The sequence below is a fragment of the Chelonoidis abingdonii genome, chromosome 11, assembly GCF_003597395.2.
Source record: "Chelonoidis abingdonii isolate Lonesome George chromosome 11, CheloAbing_2.0, whole genome shotgun sequence".
In the NCBI taxonomy this organism is placed as follows: Eukaryota; Metazoa; Chordata; order Testudines; family Testudinidae; genus Chelonoidis; species Chelonoidis abingdonii.
In genome coordinates this window covers 5,813,759-5,831,590 of record NC_133779.1, presented here as the reverse complement: position 1 = coordinate 5,831,590, position 17,832 = coordinate 5,813,759, and the positions used below count along the sequence as shown (strand labels likewise).

The 17,832-nt window shown below is 53.4% G+C and overlaps 1 protein-coding gene across 1 annotated transcript in view; it reads right to left on the bottom strand.

Annotated features, from left to right (window-relative positions):
• Nucleotides 1–17,281, bottom strand: part of NOVA2 (NOVA alternative splicing regulator 2) — a 35,792-nt gene extending 18,511 nt beyond the window's left edge. Inside the window, exons 1-2 of the mRNA XM_032797956.1 lie at nt 17,107–17,281; nt 4,832–4,975 (exon numbers count right to left, since the gene is read on the bottom strand). Of these exons, the coding sequence (XP_032653847.1) occupies nt 4,832–4,975; nt 17,107–17,281 (319 nt within the window). The remainder of the gene's footprint in view (nt 1–4,831; nt 4,976–17,106) is intronic.
• Between the last annotated feature and the right edge of the window lie 551 nt (nt 17,282–17,832).

Genomic DNA, 17,832 nt, shown 5'->3' with positions numbered 1-17,832 from the left:
AGATTTCAAAAACTGAGAAGAGGTATAAAATAAGTCGTGTCGCCAGGAGCTGCACTGCGGGACAAGCTATTCAACATACTCTAATATATGAACAGGACAAAGAGCTGAACAGATGACGTGGAAAATTGCAGACGGATACAAATACTCAAACATATAGTTACGATCAAAGGAGACTGAGATTAATAAATGAAAATAAAGCAACCAACAAAAAAAGCAGTTACAAAATACAAACAAAATGGAAGATTTCTCACACCAGTGCACAGCACCTTGGACTCCTTGCCAGAGATGTAGTGAAGGCCCAGGACAATACACATAGCACAAGTAAAGAAGAGCTAAATAAGTCTCCGAAGAAAAGTCCATCAAGACTATACCAGGGAAGGAGCAAGGAGATGGGTCCTAGGCCCAGAGGTTGCCAGCAGCTGGGACATCGGAACGACAGGGGAATGGATCAGCTTGATGATCCCTTTCTGTTCACTCCCTCTGGGCACTGCATTGAGCATAGATGGAAAGACAGACCTGAGGTACGAGATGACCTTTGGTCTACCACAGACAGCCGTATTTGTAGTTCTTATGAGGGTACTAAGTAAGTTTCAGCCCGTGTGGGAATTCAAGACTGCTGGGTTCTGTTTCTGGACTCGGACATAGGTGAGTGACGGAACATGCTGGGGGGATTCTAGAGCAAGGACCCTGGGTCATGTCGTGCAGCACTAGCCATGGCCCATCTGTAAATGCACCTGGCCAGCTCTGCTACGTTCCTTCAGGTCAAGATTGGAAGATAGCAGGGGTCGCGGGTGGTGGGGAGGAAGCGTAGCCCCAGCCCCATTTACATCTGTGCACTGATGATGGGCACGACAAAGTCAGGCCACACAGCTAAAGCACTGCTGTTCTCTGCATCTCGCTCTCTCGATTGGGGGATTATGGGGCAGTCAACACTGGGAGGGGGGATGTTGCTCAACAAAGACGGAGGAGCGGGATGAGGCAGCTTATCGCTATAGTTAATTGGCCCTCAAGAGAAAAGAGGGAGTTACGAAATCCCCGGGAAGGGGGAGACAATCCACATCCCCCATCAACCATGATAGGAGAGAAGTCGGGATCTCGTGCTTCTGGGGGGAATCTACCCTGAATAGGCATAAGGACTTCACTCTAGGACTGGCAGGTGGAGAAGGCTGGCGGCCCATGAGGGACTACGCGAGAAGTAGGGGATTCGAATTGATTTGGCAGCGCACCAATGTAGGTCCGATCAAGAGAGCCGATCTTAAACGTTAGCCAATGGGTTGTTCCCCCCTCACCTAAACAGGGGCACGGGACCATTAGGGAGAATATGACTGTCATCTGCTGCACTGGAGTGCAGGACGCCACCGTGGCCCTGGTGGGTACAAGCAAAGACAAGGGAGTCATGTCACTGTGCCAACCCTGCTCCAAAACTGTGCACCTTTTATTATTGTGAGAAGGCCCTGCTGCAGGACCCCAACCGATTCTCCTCCCAATACAAGCTGCAAGCACAGGGCAGCCCTGGGCTAAGTACCCGCATGCAACCTGGCGGAGGTGGGGGGAAAGCAAAGCGGTTTTGGATAGGGTCTCCGATTGTAAAGCCAGGTCTCGTGATTTTCGAGGGTCTGAGTCCGGTGCTGTCGCGTGTCAAGGCAATCTCCAGAACGGGGGAGTACAGTAGCTAGTTTGCTATTCGCGTGACTGTCTCAGTGTTGGCGAAATGCAACCTCGGGCCGTGTGCGGATACTAGCGGGCTGCCGGGGGGGGGGGGGAGATGGGCCAGCTCCCTGCTCATCCTGGCTAATAGTCATTGATGGACCTTTCTTCCAGGAACTTATCTAGCTCTTCTTTAAATCTTGTTATTGTCCTGGCCTTCACAACATCCTCTGGCAAGGAGTTCCACAGGTTGACTGTGCACTGTGTGAAGAAATACTTCCATTTGTTTGTTTTAAACCTGCTTTTTTGGTTGGTTGCTTTTTTTCATTTTTTAAAATCTCAGTCTCCTTTGGACGTAACTATCTTGAGTAGTTTTGTATCGTCTGCAAATTTTGCCACCTCACTGTTCATCTCTTTTTCCTGATCATTTATGAATATGTTGAATAAGACTGGTCCCAGTGCAGACTCCTGGGGAACACCACTATTTACCTCTCTCCATTTTGAAAACTGACCATTTATTCCCGCCCTTTGTTTCCTTTCTTTTAACCAGTTACTGATCCATGAGATGACCTTCCCTCTTATCCCATGACAGCTGACTTTGCTTAAGAGTCTTTGGTGAGGGACTTTGTGTGTGGGCACGATCTTTAGAGTCTGTTACACCTTGTCAAAGGCTTTCTGAAAATCTAAGTACACTATATCCACTGGGTCCCCCTTGTTCACATGCTTGTTGACTCCCTCAAAGAATTCTAATAGACTGGTGAGGCATGATTTCCTTTTCCCAACAAAAAACATGTTGACTCTTCCCCAACAAATTGTGTTAATCTACTTGACTCCCATCCCAGAGCTGGGACCAGAACCCAGGAGGCTACCCACTCTAACCACTATATACCACTCCCCTCACATATTCATTGATTCCAAGGCCAGAAGGAAATGCTGTGATCATCTGGTCTGACCTCCTGGATAACACAGGCCAGAGAACTGCCCAGAAACAACACCGCTTTGAACTAGAGCCGATCTTTACCGCAGATCCAATTCTGATTTAAACATTTCCAGGGATGGAGAAGCCACCAGGACCCTCGGTAAATTGTTCCAAGGGTCAATCGCACTCACTACACCTTATTTCTGGTCTAAATTTGTCTGGTTTCAACTCCTAGCCATTGGCTTGTGTTCAACCTTTGCTGGACTGAAGAGCCATTATTAGATCCTTGTTCTCCATGTTGGCACTAATAGACGGGGACCAAGTGCCCCCTGACCCTTCTCTTTGTCAAGCTAAAAACACTGAGCTCCTGGAGCCTCTCGCTCTGAGGCAGGTTTTCTAACCCTTCTGTTGTTCTCGGGGCTCTTCTCGGCAACTTATCAATATCCTTCTGGACCAGGATCCCAGCCACGGTCGCACCTGGGTCAAATCCAGCGGGAAAATCACCTCCCTGCTCCCCCTGAGATTCCCCTGTTCATGCAACCCAGGACAGGGTTAGCCCTTTTGCCCACAACTGGAGACCACTCCCCTCCCAAGCCAGGAAAACCCAGGAGTCCTTTTTCTGGAGGAGTTTGCCTGCCCCAGCTCAGTTATGGGGGATGTGGCCTAGTACCCCCAAGGGGTTTGACCCGACTATGGCCTGGCTGTGGGGCTGTGGTCCTGCGCTGGCCTGGGGGGATGGGAGGTCCAGTTCCCCCCGTCCTCTTGTCCGACAGCCTCCGTGTACCTCATGGGGGGGTGAGACAGGGCTAACCTCCCCGCCCCCACCGATGGGTCTCAGTCCTGCCCTGGAGGAAAGAGGGGGTGGAGCCACTTCCCAAAGTAACTATCCTGGGGGGTCAGGGATGGAGGAGGGCTTCACAGTAACTATCCTGGGTCAAAGGGGCGTCTCCCTTCAGCCTTGTGAGTGGGCGAGGCCTGGGTTCCCACCTGCCACACACAAGCCAGGATCCCACTGCCCAGAGCACGAGGGAGCTTGGCGCATGGCAATGGGACGCACTGGGGAAGGCCAGGCAGGGGCACCCTTTCCCCTGGGGCAGCGACGCAGGCCTGGCCGCTAGCCCGGTGCTGAATGGTCAGAGAGTCAGAGATGGTACGGCCAGAAAGGACCAATCCTGCCACCTGCATCGCGCAGGCCAGAGGATTCCCCCGGTCGTTCCCACATCCAGCCCAGATCTGATGGTCGAGCTAGACTGGAGCAGTCCAATCTCAGCGTAAAGACTCCAAACGATGGAAAATCCACTCCCAGCTCTGGATCAGTCATTCGAGTGGCTGCTTTCCCTTCCCTCCGCTCCCCGTCAAATCTCAGTGCCTTATTCCCAATCTGAATTTCTCGCCTCAGCTCCAGCCACTGGCTTTTGCTCTCTGCCTCTGCTCTCAGAAACCTCCCCCCAGGGCTGTGCTGGCTGCCGGGGATCTGGTCACCTCTGCATCTTCTCTAGAGCCAACTACAGTACTCCAGTCTCTGGCTCTGAGGCAGATTCCCAGCCCTCGGCTTGGGCCTGTTGCTCTTTTCTGACCCCCGGCTGAGATGTCAGGATCCTTAGAGGGCAAACACCAGAACTGGCTGCAGTACTGGCCTCCGCAGGGCCAGCACCCTGCTCCCCCTCGCCATCCCCTGCTCACATACCCAACGGCCACATTATCTGAGAGGGGGAAGTCGCCCCTGGTGTAGCTGACACAGTGACACCGCCTGAGTCTGCAGAGAGCCTGAACCAATTGCTCCAAGAGGGCTGAATTCTCCCATTCTCCTGAGGGAGCCATTATCTCTGGACCCTGGTGACCGCCATTTCTATTCTCATACTCAGCACATTCCCGTCATGACCCCTGAGCCCTTTCCAGAGCTGCTGCTTACCTGGGACCCAGTCCCCTGCCTTGCAAGCCAGACCAGCACCCCTGCCTCCAAAATGTACCACCTGCATTTGGCTGTTATGTTCAAGGGGCATTTTCCCCCGGCCTCTCAAACCCAGGCATGGGCTGGTCACCCCGATGGCATGAATCTAACCCAGCCAGCACCCTTTGCCCACCTCCCCAGGATGGATCACAGGGGCCCAGAGCCCAGGCATCAAGGCAAACCTGGCCCTCTCCTGTCCAGCCGCCACAGCAGGAGACTATCACTGAGGGAGAAGGTCCAAGCCTCCTGCTCCTGGCCTCAGTTATCAACCCTCAGATCTGCAGGGATTCACAGGAGCTCCTGGCCCACCTCACCTGGGTAGAAGTCCTTAGACTTGGAGAGCTTGATGGTGGCACCCGTCTCTTTCTGCAGCTGGACAATGGTCTGTCCCCCTTTCCCGATGATGGAGCCGGCCGCATAGCTGGGGATCAGGACCTTGAGGAAATATTCACCCTCTTCTGGAGGAGAAAGAGGAGAGAAGAGATGCATTAGTAATGCCATGCCAGGCCAGGGGAGGGGGGAGATCAGCCCCCAACCAGAGCTCTGTGGGGCTAGACACCTCCTCTGGAGGTGCCTCACTTTTCCAAACCTTCCCACTGAACATTCCCTGGAAGGGTACTGCAGCATCTGCCCTGAGCCTGTAGCGTATCAGGCCATTACTGGGAAGTGCTGGAGTAATAATGCCAGCAGGGCTTAGCTCTTAACCAGGCTTTTCATCTGTCAGTTTCAAAATACTCTCCAACCAAGTATAGTTCCATTGCCCCCATTTCACAGCAGTGGAAACTGAGGCCCAAGAAGGGACTGGCCCAAGCTCAGCAGTAGAGCTGGGGATAGAACCCAGGCATCCTGACTCCCAGCCTCGCCTCCCCTGTTTTAATCATTAGACTCCCCTCCCAGAGTTGGGAATAGAACTCAGGCCAGGAGTCCTGACTCCCAGCCCCCACTGCTCTAACCACTGGACACCACTCCCTTCCTGGAGGTGGGGAGAGAACCCAGGAGTCCTGGCTCCCAGCCCTCTTCTGGATTTGTAGAGCACCCAGCACAATGGATGTCTTGCTCCGCTAAGAAGAAAAACCATTGCTCAGGCATTACACAGACCGGCGCATTCAAACCACCATGGCGCCTTATCCAGGGACCCCCTGGGGAGAGAACAAACCACACGTGACAGACGTCAGTCACACTGCTCAGTGTGCGACTGGAAGGTCAGGTCCCCCAGTGACTGGTGCGGGATAAAAATAGAATTGGCGCTACGGGACCTGGCACTAAGCTGTTGCAGTTGCAGTACCTGGCCACTAGTGGGAGACATGCCCACCCATGCACTAACCAGCATGTTGCATTTGGGCCCGGATCACAAAGACAGGTGCTGCTGTTGACTCATTGGGAAGGTGGGGCGGGGGCATGCTCCCACTTATAGACTAATGATACCTAGCTCTGTCTTCAGTAGAGCTCAACATGCTTTACAAAGGAGGGCAGCATCTTTGTCCCCATAGTACAGATGGGGAAACTGAGGCATGGGGGAGGGATGTGACTTCCCTAAGGTTTCCCAGCAGGCCTGGGAGAAGCCAGGTCTCTTGCATACCAGTCCTGCGCTTTACCCACTAGCTCACACTGCCTCAATAAGCACTCTGCACCCACACTGATATTGTCTCCTTCAGGGTGGGGGAAACAGCGAGATCTGCTGATGCCACACAGGGTAGTTACTTTGGGGGCAGGGCATGAGCCTTGATGCCCCACTCAAGCACGAGGTCAGGGTCTGTATTGCTACTCACATCCCAGAAACCTTCAGCAGCAACTCAGTTCGTTCCTTTATGCCCATCACCCCAGCCTCTGGGCACACTCCAGCCCCGCCTCCCCACTAGCAACACAGCTCATTAATGAAGGATGCAGAGTGAAGAATTCTCGCCTGATGTGGAGGGCTGGGCGTGGGGTAATCAAATGAAATCCGCATCTAGTAAAAAGCTAAACTACCTCGGAACTTAGGACACAGGACTGGATGAGCCGCCCCCACCCCAATATGTTTCTAGCGAGTAATCGGATCCCCTCTCGGCCTGCATTGTAGGCTAAACAAGCCCAGCTCTTTCAGTCTTCTCTCGCGAGACTGGCTCGCCAGTCCCCTGATCGGCCTAGTAGCCCTGCTCTGCACCTGCTCCAGTGGGAACTCCTCTGTCTCGAACAGCGCTGGACACAGTCCCTGCCTCTCCATTGTGCTCGTGAACATTTCAGCTGGAGCGGCTCCATGGTGGCCTTTCTCCCCCACCCAGAATGCTGCTCTCTGAAATAGCTGCAGATCTGAGGCAGCTGGTGCTGGGGCGAATGACCGAGGGGCCACGTGCAAATGACTCTCTGCTTTGCACCACCCTCTGGTAGGTTGCGTGTGCAATGCACGTGCGTGTGAGGAGATGTGTAATACACGCACAGATGTACTCTCGCCACAGCAGCAAGTGGGTGTAAATGATGCGTTTATACACACATGGATATTGAGGGTGTAATTATAGGTTTGGAGGCCAGAAGTAACTATTTGATCCGGGCTCTCAGCCTTTCCAGACTAGCGTACCCCCCTCAGGAGTCTGATTTGTCTGGCGTGCCCCCAAGTTACTTAAAAACAACTTGCTTACAGAATCAGAACATATAAATCCAAAAGTGTCACAGCCACACTCGAATTGACCAATTGCCTCCTTTCTCATTTTTACCATGTAATTATAAAATAAATCAATTGGAATATAAATATTGTACTTACATTTCAGGGTACAGTACATACAGCGGGATAAACCAGTCATTGTCTGTCTGATATTTCAGTTGGCACTGACTTAGCTAGTGCTTTTTATGTAGCCTGTTGTGAAACTAGGCAAATATCTAGATGAGTTGATATACCCCCTGGACTGCGTACCCCCAGGCGTATGTGTATCCCTGGTTTGAGAACCACTAATTTGGATAATCTCATCTGACCTCTTGCATTATGCAGGCCATAGAATCCACCTAGTGATTCCTACACTGAGCCCAGATCTGTGGTCGAGCTAGAGCAGAGATTTTAGAAAGAGACACTCAGCTTCCAAGCGACGGAGAAATCCCCTTGTCCCTGGGTCTGCAGTTATACAAGTTAATTCCCTTGCCTGGGTAAAGTGTGCCCCATATTTCCGGTGTGAATTTCCCTCACGTCTGCTGCAGCCATTAGCTCCCATTCTGCCTCTGTCACTGCTAACGCGGAGTGCAATCCATCCACCCGCAGGGGGCACAGGCATCATGGCAGCCAGCGTTCACGTTCTGCAAAGCGGCTTAGGGATTTGAGTTTTCGATTCCCAGTCACTGTCGTGAGGTTACTCTCCTCGCTCAAGGTTAATGGTGCCAAGAACTGGCCATTGAAATCCCACAGGGAAATTAGAGCCCGTGTGGATACTGCATGTGTGTCTTCAGTTCATGGGTGCGCATATGTATTGAGTGTGTGTTGAGTGTGCATGTGTGTTTATTGAGTGTGTGACTGCATATATTGCATGTGATTGTATATGTGTGTACTGAGTGTGTGTGCATAGTGTGTGTATTGAGAGTACATTGCCTGCGATTATATTTGTGAATTGAATATGTAGTGAATGTGTATTGCACGCGGTTGTATACGTGTGTATGGCATGTGTGTGCGTGTATTGAGTATACATTGCATGGGAGTGTATTGTGTGTATTGAGTGCATATTGCATATGATTGTACTTGTGTGTATGGCATGTGTGTGCGTGTATTGAGTATACATTGCATGGGAGTGTATTGTGTGTATTGAGTGCATATTGCATATGATTGTACTTGTGTGTATGGCATGTGTGTGTGTGTATTGAGTGCACATTGCATGGGAGTGGATATGTGTGTATTGTGCATATTGTATGTATGTGTATTGAGTGCGTCCGTGTATTGAGTACACATTGCGTATGAGTGTATTGTGTGTTTTGAGTGTCCATTGCGTGTGTTTTTAAATGTGTGTATTGTGTGTGTTGAGTATATATTGCATGTAATTGTATCCGTGTGTATTGAGTTTCTGTGTGTATTGAGTGGGCATTGCATGTGACTGTATATGTGTCTATTGAGTTTGTGTGTGTATTGAGTGGGCATTGCATGTGACTGTATATGTGTCTATTGAGTTTGTGTGTGTATTGAGTGCATATTGCACATGATTGTACTTGTGTGTATGGCATGTGTGTGTGTATTGAGTGGGCATTGCATGTGACTGTATATGTGTCTATTGAGTTTGTGTGTCTATTGAGTGTATATTGCCTGTGACAGCATACATGTGTATTGAGTGCATGTCTGATATATTGTGCATACATTGTATGTGTGTATTTTTATGAGACATCTGATGAGCCAATCAGGATGCAGGGATCTGTATATTTTGCTACTTTACTTCACATAACTCTATTATTAGCTGCTGGGGACCCAATCAGGATGCTCTGCCCACGCAATCCAATTGGCTAGCACCGTCCCAGAGCTTAGCCTTGCTGAGCTTTGAGGCCTAGGACAAGAAATCCCAGAGTGGCCGGCTTGGTGATTTCCTCGTTAATGGGCCACAGCTAAAGCCATTGTCCCCCAATCTGCCTGGGGCTTCCTTCCCTCTAGCCTGGACCAGCAGCTCCCAGATCTGATGGTCCATGCAGAATGAGCTGTTCCCATGGTGCTGACTAAGCACCCATCATCCCAGCTACTCGTTAAACAATTTCCTCATTACTATTCCAGGTTAGCATAATGACCCCCTCTCCCCCTCCGAGTCACCAGCAGGCTTCGGATTCGGGGACCACAACACGGCCCTCTGCCACTTTGGCTAAGGGAGTCACTCCACAACTGGTAGCAGTAGCGGGTTGTTATACAGATCGTCCAGTAGAAGAGGGGGGTGTGGCACATGCTTGGTTGCTGGGTTACATCAGCCACAGCTGTGGCTGACTCTGGGGTATGAAGCTGATTATCTATCAGAGGGGAGGTGTGGCCACGAGGCCACCAATGGGAGGGAAGGTGCGGCACAGCCCACCAAGACATCTCTTCGGAGCTGAGGTCCACACTCCAGCTAAAGTCTGGGCTGTCCAGGCCCAGAGCTTATTCCAGGCCTCACCCCACACAGAGAGTGAGTGGTGGGGTGCCCCTCACCCCACAATAGTAGTGGTGATGTCTGGGGATTGGCCATGCCAGTGCAGCCACTGAAACCTGCAATGGACTGGCAGGGAGCACAGGCGTCAATATCCCACCACAGGCCCATCTAGCTTGTCATCCCATCTCCCACAGTGGCCACCACCTGCAGCTGAGGGAGAAACCCCCTGGCAGACAATTGTGAGATAACCTGAACCCAGAGCTCATCGCCTAGGAAGAGGAAGGGGCTTTTCCCCAACTAACCTAACCCGGGCTGTTCCCATTATCCAGGCCAGCATCTGGAATCTTGCTGCACTCCTGGCCCCAACTGCATCCAGTAGCAGGGAGTTCAACAGACAGAGGGAGGGAAGGAATGATGGACACAGAGATGGACAGAGCCAGACAAGCCGGCAGATCAAAGCTCTGTTGTTCTCTTAGCCTCCCTGAGCCTCCAGTTAGAACATAAGAACAGCCATACAGGGCCAGACCAATAGGCTATGTAGCCCAGTGTCCTGTGTCTGACAGTGACCGGTGCCAGGTGCTGCAGAGGGAATGAACAGAACACAGCAATTACTGAGTGATCCATCCCTTGTTGCCCATTCCCAGCTTCTGGCAGTCAGAGGCTTAGGGACACCCAGAGCATAGGGTTGCGTCCTCTGACCATCTTGGCTAATAGCCATTGATGGTCCCATCCTCCATTAATTTATCTCATTCCTTTCTGAACCCTGTTATAGTTTTGCCTGTCACAACATCCCCTGGCAAGGAGTTCCACAGGTTGACTCTGTGTTATATCAAGAGATACTTCCTTTTGTTTGTTTTAAACCTGCTGCCTATTGATATAATTGGGTGACCCCTGGTTCTTGTGTTATGAGCAGTAAATAACCCTTTCTTATTCCCTTTCTCCACATCAGTCATGATTTCATAGACCTCCATCATATGCCCCCTTAGTCGTTTCTCTTCCAGGCTGAATTGTCCCCATCTTTCTAATCTCTCCTCATATGGAATCGGTTCCATACCCCTAATCACTTTTGTTGCCCTTCTCTGAACCTTTTCCAATTCTAAAATATCGTTTTTGAGATGGGGCGACCAGAAGTGCCCGCAGGATTCAAGATGTGGGTGTACCATGGATTTATAGCGTGGCATTGTGATATTCGCTTTCTTGTTATCTACCCCTTTCCTGATGGTTCTCAACATTGTGTTCGCATTTTTGACTCCCCCTGCACACTGAGTGGATGTTTTCGGAGAACTACCCACGATGACACCAAGATCTCTTTCTCGAGTGGTAACAGCTAATTTAGACCCCATCATTTTGTATGCAGAGTTGGGTTTAAGTTTTCCCATGTGCATCACTTTGCATTTATCGATACTGAATTTCTTCCGCCATTGAGTTGCCCGCTCGCCCACAGAGTTCTCCTGGCCCTGTCTCTCCTTTGGACTCTCTCCAGTTTATCCACATTTTCCCTGAATTGGACTCAGGACTCCAGCTGAGGCCTCCCCAGTGCCAAGCAGAGCGGGACACTCCTGTTAATGCCCCCAGAATGATATTAGCCCTTTTCGCAGCTGTGTCACTTCATTGGCGCATATTCAATTCATGATCCGCCATCACCCCAGCTCTTTTCCAGCAGTGCTTTCGCCTAGCCAGTTAGACCCTTCACTTCGTATCTGTGCATTCGATTTTTCCTTCCCCAGTGCAGTAGTTTGCACTTGTCTGGATTGAATTTCATCTTGTTCATTTCAGACCAATTCTCCTATTTGTCAAGGTTGTTTTGAATTCTAATCCTGTCCCCCCACCCCCCGGCCTGCCCTTCCCTGAAATGCTTGCAAACCCCCTCCCCCACAGCTTGGTGTCATCCGCAAACTTTATAAGCATCCTCTCCACTCCATTATCCAAGTCAGTCACGAAAATATTGACTTGTACCAGACCGGACCGAGAACCGACCCCCCAGATGCCTTCCCGGTTGGACAGCAAACCACTGATAGCTGCTTTTTGAGTATGATCTTTCAACCAGCTGCACACCCACCTCACAGTCGTTTCATCTAGTGCCACCTTTCCCTACTTTGCTAATGAGAATGCTGTGAAGGGAGTGTGTCAAAATCCATTCTAAAACCAAGATATATCCAGTAGTGGATTAGCCTTGGGCTGATGGGGCCTGAGCCCAGGGGCCCTGGCCAATTCGGGGGCCCTGGAAAAAAATTAACCGCTGGCCAGCGGAGGCCCGGAGCCCCAGAAGAAGCACCAGGCAGGTGGGGGAAGTCCCTGGCCCTGACCCCTCTCCTCCCGGCAGAAGCACTGGGTGGATGAGGTGGGGCAGGGGAAGTCCCCATGCCACGACCCTGGTAGCAGCACCAGGCGGGCAGGGAGGGGCAGTGGAAGTCCCTGCGCCCTGCCCCCACTCCTCAGCAGAAGGGCATGGTGGAGGAGGCCCCCGCATCTCAACCCTGCTCCCCAGTAGAAGCACCAGGCGGTTGGGGCAGGGAAAGCTCTAGCGCCCTGACCCCGCTCCCTGGCAGAAGCACTGGGCAAAGCCCCAGCGGCCGGACCCAGCGGCAGCCCCGGGACTGGAGGAGCTCTCGGTCCCTGCTGCGGCCGGGGCCATGGTGGCGGGGACAGAGCTTCTCCAGTCTTGTGGCGGCAAAAAGGAGCAAATGAGTTTGTGGGGGGGGGGGCAGAATGGGGCAGGATCATGCGTGGAACAGGGGTGGGACTGTGGAGGGAAGGGGCAGAATGGAGTGGGGCCGTGGATGGGGCTGCGGCAGAAGGGGCGGGACCATAGGCAGAAGAAGAGGGGAGGGCCCCCCCAGACTTGCTCTGACCCAGGGTCCCACTGCTTCCCCCATCCAGTAGGCCCGTAACCCTGTCAAAGAAGGAAATTATGTTTCTTCGGCATGATTAGTTCATACTGGCTATTCCTTCTAACCCTGTTGTCCTCCAGGTTTGAACAACATGATTGTTTAATAAATTGGCTCCAGTGGCTTTCCCAGTGTCAAAGCTAGTCTGGTCTATAATTCCCCGGGTCCCCTTTGTTCCCCCTTTTAAAGCTAGGTTCTATGTTTGCTATTCTCCAGCCCTTTGGGACTTCACCCGTTCTCCATGAAAACGCCGAGATAATTGCTAACGGGTTCTGAGATTCAGCTTCAGCTAGTTCCTTAAGTACCCTCGGGTGAATTTCATCAGACTCTGCCAGCTTGGATTCATCTACCTTATTCCAATATTCTTAACCTGTTCTTTCCCTGTTGTGGCTGGAGTTCCTTCCCCCCGCTTGTTACTGTTAATTGTACTGAGTATCTTGTGGTCGCCGTTAACCCTTTTAGTGAAGATTGAAGCAAAATAGGCATTAAACACCTCCCCCTTCTTGATGTCGTCCATTACTGGCTCTCCTTCCTCTCTGTGCAGAGGACCTGCACTTTCCTTCGGCTTTCTCTTGCCCCTAATGCGTTTAAAGAACCTCTTCTTATTGCTGCTGACTTCCCTTGCTAGGAGATACTCATTTTGTCCCTTAGCCTTCCTGAGTTTGTCCCTGCGCGATTGTGCTGTTCTTTTGTACTCCTCCTTAGCAATCAGTCCACGTTTCCGCTTCTTGTAGGATTCCTTTTTGATTTCCAGGGCATTAAAGTGTTCCTGATGGAGCCATACTGGCCTCTTACTGTTCTTCCTAGCTTTCCTTTGCAGTGGGACAGTTGGCAGTCATGCGTCTACTATTGTCTCATTGAGCAGCCACCAGCTCTCCTGATCTCTTTCACCCTTTAGTTTTCCTTCCCAAGGGACCTCACCTACCAGCTCTCTGAGGTTGTTAAGAAATGTTTTTTGGAAGTCTACCATCCTTATTCTCACTCACTCCTTGCCTTCCTTGGAATCATGAAATCTATCATTTCACGGACACTTTCACCCAAGTTGTCTTCCACCTTCAGATTTGCTACCCTGTCGGTCAGAATCCAACAGCTGCCCTCCGGTTACCTCCTCCACTCTCTGAAACAGGACACTGTCCCCGGTACAGTACAAGAACTTATTGGAGAGTTTGAGGTTTGCTGTGTGACTTTCCCAGCCAGGGTCTGGGTAGTTAAAGTCCCCCGTTACTACCAGGTCTTGTGTTTTGGATACTCCGCCATCCACCTCCATAGTAGACCACTGCCCTGACGTCACCCCGATTTTTTCCCCTTATAAGCTAGGTGCCTCCTAGTTCTGTCACTTGGAAGTAACAGGAGAATGCCCTGGCCCTTCCACCCAGCCCCAGATACCTGCAGGGCTGTGATCACCTGTCTCCCAGCCACCAGCAGGGCCCATGCCAGCCCCTGTCCAGAACACCACTCAGAGCTGGGACTCTGGGGCCCATACAGGGGGTGTAGGTGCAAGATCCCATGTCGCCCATCCCCCAGCAGATGTCAGCCCCGCTCTGAGATGCTGGCACATCTCCAGCTCAAGCTTCCCTGAGCTGCCACAGAGCCGGCTTGACGGGGAGGTTTGTCAGCCCAAATCCACTTAAAGAGGCACCTCTGGGGTAGATTAGGCAGGTTAAGTCATTACAGGAGGCAATGGATTCCAAGCCGATCCTCGCAGAGCATCTGCCTCCACCAGAGCCCTGGCCACCGACTGGGACCCCCCGCTCTGCGTCAAGGGGCACTCTGATCTCAGGGAGATTTTAACCTGAATCTGCCCCTCCCCCAGGATTTAGGGGCCTCCTGATTGGGGTTCTGCTATGTCTAGTCAAGGATCCTAGGTCAATATTGTTGGACGCCAGCCCTTGCCTGTGGAGAGCACTGACACTGGCCTAGCTGGAGGGAGCGGACCTCAGAACCACCACTCAGCACAGAGGCTTTAAGAAACCCAACGCTTAGCCCCACAGGCAGGATGGAGGCAGGGGAGCCATATTAGGGCCACTGTCCCTTTAAGGCATGGGCCTGCACCCCTCTAGGTGTGCAAGGTACATCCCAAGAAGGAACTTTTAGGTCAGGACTCCTGGGGCCTACTCCCAGCCCTAAGAGGGGAGTCGGGGCCAGTGGTTAGAGCCAGGAGGACTAGGAGTGAGGACTCCTGGGTCCTATTCTCTGCCACTGTGCAGATGGTCGGGGACCCCTGATATTTTTCAGCCCCCCCTCAATTTGTTTTAGGCAAAGACACCACATTCCGTTTACACGGGGTGAAGTGCACGGGTGTGTGGGGAGGCGGGTTGGGGTTTCTGCTCATCATTAATAGGGCTATTACAGGAGCTCCTAGGGCTCGGGGCCCCTAGTGTCAGGCACTGCCCAGACACACAGTAACCCACAGGAGCTGGAACCAGGGGTGCTGCTGCATGCCCAGGCTTGAAGTGCTTTCCATTATATCCAGGGTTTATAGTTTGGTTCAATGGCTCTCAGCACCCCCACTACATAAATTGTTCCAGTGGCCCTGCAGGAACCGAGATCGGGGCCCCGTCGGGCCAGGTGCTGCCCAGACACACAGTGACCGAGATCAGGGCCCCGTCGGGCCGGTTGCTGCCCAGACACACAGTGACCGAGATCAGGGCCCCATCAGGCCAGGCGCTGCCCAGACACACAGTGACCAAGTTCGGGGCCCCATTGTGCCAGGCGCTGCCCAGACACACAGCAACTGAGATCAGGGCCCCGTCGGGCCGGGCACTGCCCAGACACACAGCGACCGAGATCGGGGCCCCGTCGGGCTGGGCGCTGCCCAGACACACAGTGACCAAGTTTGGGGCCCCGTCGTGCCGGGTGCTGCCCAGACACACAGCGACCGAGATCGGGGCCCCGTCGGGCCGGGCGCTGCCCAGACACACAGCGACCGAGATCGGGGCCCCGTCGGGCCGGGCCCTGCCCAGACACACAGCGACCGAGATTGGGGCCCCGTCGGGCCGGGCCCTGCCCAGACACACAGCGACCGAGATCGGGGCCCCGTCGGGCCGGGTGCTGCTCAGACACACAGTGACTGAGATCAGAGCCCTACAAATCCCAACCAGAGGGTCCCCCTGACTCACTGCTCTCTGCTGGGACAGACAGGCAGACCCAGACCTGGGCTCTGTCCGTGTTATACATCAACCCCCTTCTGGAGGGCCTGTGCCACCATGGCTGTGCCAGTGCACACCAGGAATCCTGCCACCCCTCCAGTGCCCAGCACCGCTGCCCGCATTGCGTGGGCTGAGGGAAACCGCCCAGCCTATCCTGGGGGGAGCAGTCAGACCAGTCTCGCTGCTGGGCTGGGCCCCGAAGCAAAGACTTTTGGAAAACTCCCCAAGTGCATCATTGGAGACCGTGGCCCAGCTGGGCCCTATGGACCCCCCAGCCAGTCTGGATGGACCCAAGCTCAAGGCTGCCCTTGATGATGGTTCTGTGGGCTGAGCTGGTCTCAGCCCCAGGAGATGGGAACCAGGAGCTCCTTACTCCAGCCTGGTTCCAGGGCCCCGTGCCAGCCTCGCTCACCTTCCTGCCCTTGGCTTCAGTCCTCCTTGCTCAGGGTCACCAGCCGAACCAATCGCCTCTCTGCAAACCAGGCCAAGATCCCTTCCCCAGCAGGCAAGGGGGCTGCCAGTGAGAGACAGTCACATCAGCCTTCCCTGCCGAGGGGAAGGACCCTCGGGCCAGAGGGCATCCTGCTGCCCCTTCCCCTGGCAGCAGCTTGGACCAGGAGCTTTGAGGGGTTCAGCTAAGATGGAGCCTGGGTTTGCAGGGGACTCTCTCCTCAAACAGGCTGGGGCTCTACATCGAACTCCACCCCATTTCCACTCTCCCCTGCCCCCGATCTTTTCCCACTCAGACCTAGGACTCCCCAGCGCCCCTTGCATCCCCCACCCCAGCTGGCTTGGAGCTTTGACCGAGATCCCTCCCCCGCCCCCCCCACGTCTGCTCTTGCGCATTGCCCTGGCAACCGGCCTCCTTTTGCCAATGCAGGCCGGATTCCAACAACCCGACCCGTCTCTCCATCACAGCCCCCCAGTCAGAGATCCCCCCCACACACACCTCAGCACCACTGAGATCAGTCCGACCCCACCACGTCCGTCCTCGATGAAAAAACAGAGACGCCACAAAATGCAACCGAGACCAAAAAACCAATGGCCAAATATCCGGGTAACAGCCCAGATCCTTGCTTCAGTGTCATTTCCCTCAGCCCCACGGCCAGTCATTCCAGCCCTTCCCACGGAGCTAAGATGCCCCAGTTCTTTTATCCCGGTGTCTCGTCTTTTATCGCTCTAATTTATGCCTCGCTTTTGGAAATCTCCTCCCTGCCGGTACATTAGCCCCATCAGTACAGCGATGATAATCCGCCGGGCCAATTCCCTGGAGGAATCTGCGTTCAGCTGCACTATTTATCGCTCCTCGCCAAAAGGCCAAATGCAAACAGCTCTAAATGTTAATTACATCATGAGGGTGATGGTGGGCGAGCGCGGCAGCCAATTCACACACGCACACCGGCACCATCCCGGGCCACAAAGACACGCCGAGGCCGAGACCCAGCGCGGTGGCCCTCGGCGCCGACCCAGTGCCTGAAATTTCAGCACCATCCTTCACCTGGTGCGGAGGATTTCAACCCCCGCCAGTTTCCTCCTTCGCTTCGGAAAACAGGGATCCGGGCGGCTTTGGCGAAAGGGCCTGTTCGCATGGGGCTAGTGGCGCGCCGAATGCGGCCGGGCCGCTTACTGTTTGCGTTCTGGCCCTGGTGGGGGAAGACAGAAAGCTCCGGCATCTTGGCCCTTTGCAAGGTTCTCGATGTAGCTGTATTGTTTGCCGAGCCTTCCCCCGCCCCACGCACGCAGTGTCTTTCAAATACCCCAGCTGCCACCCTCCCTCGCCCTCTGCCGGCATCCACGCCGCTTCCTTCCTGCCCTCTGCCTCCTTCACATCCTCCAGCAAAGGCTGGGAAGAGGTGACAGCTTTGCCATCCTGCGTGTGTGTTTGTGTGTCACCCACCCCCCTCCCATCTTCCCCCACCAAGCCGCTATCAAATGGACAGTTATTCTCGCCTCCATTTTGACACTGCAGCTGGCTATAGATATGTCTGTTGAGATTATTTTTGGTGTGTGGAGGGGGCACACAGGGAAAAGGGAGGAGAGGGCTGGGATTTTACATCCCCTCCCAACCCCCTGGCAAAAGGCTGCAGATGCTTGCCAGTGCCTAGCGTTTCACAGCAATCGGATTATTATTTTTTAGCACTAGGATGGGGCGGGGGGGGTGTCAGTCCCAGGTGGGGAATCCAAGCAATAGGGTTTACATGCTAGATTCGAGGGGGGGGGGGGG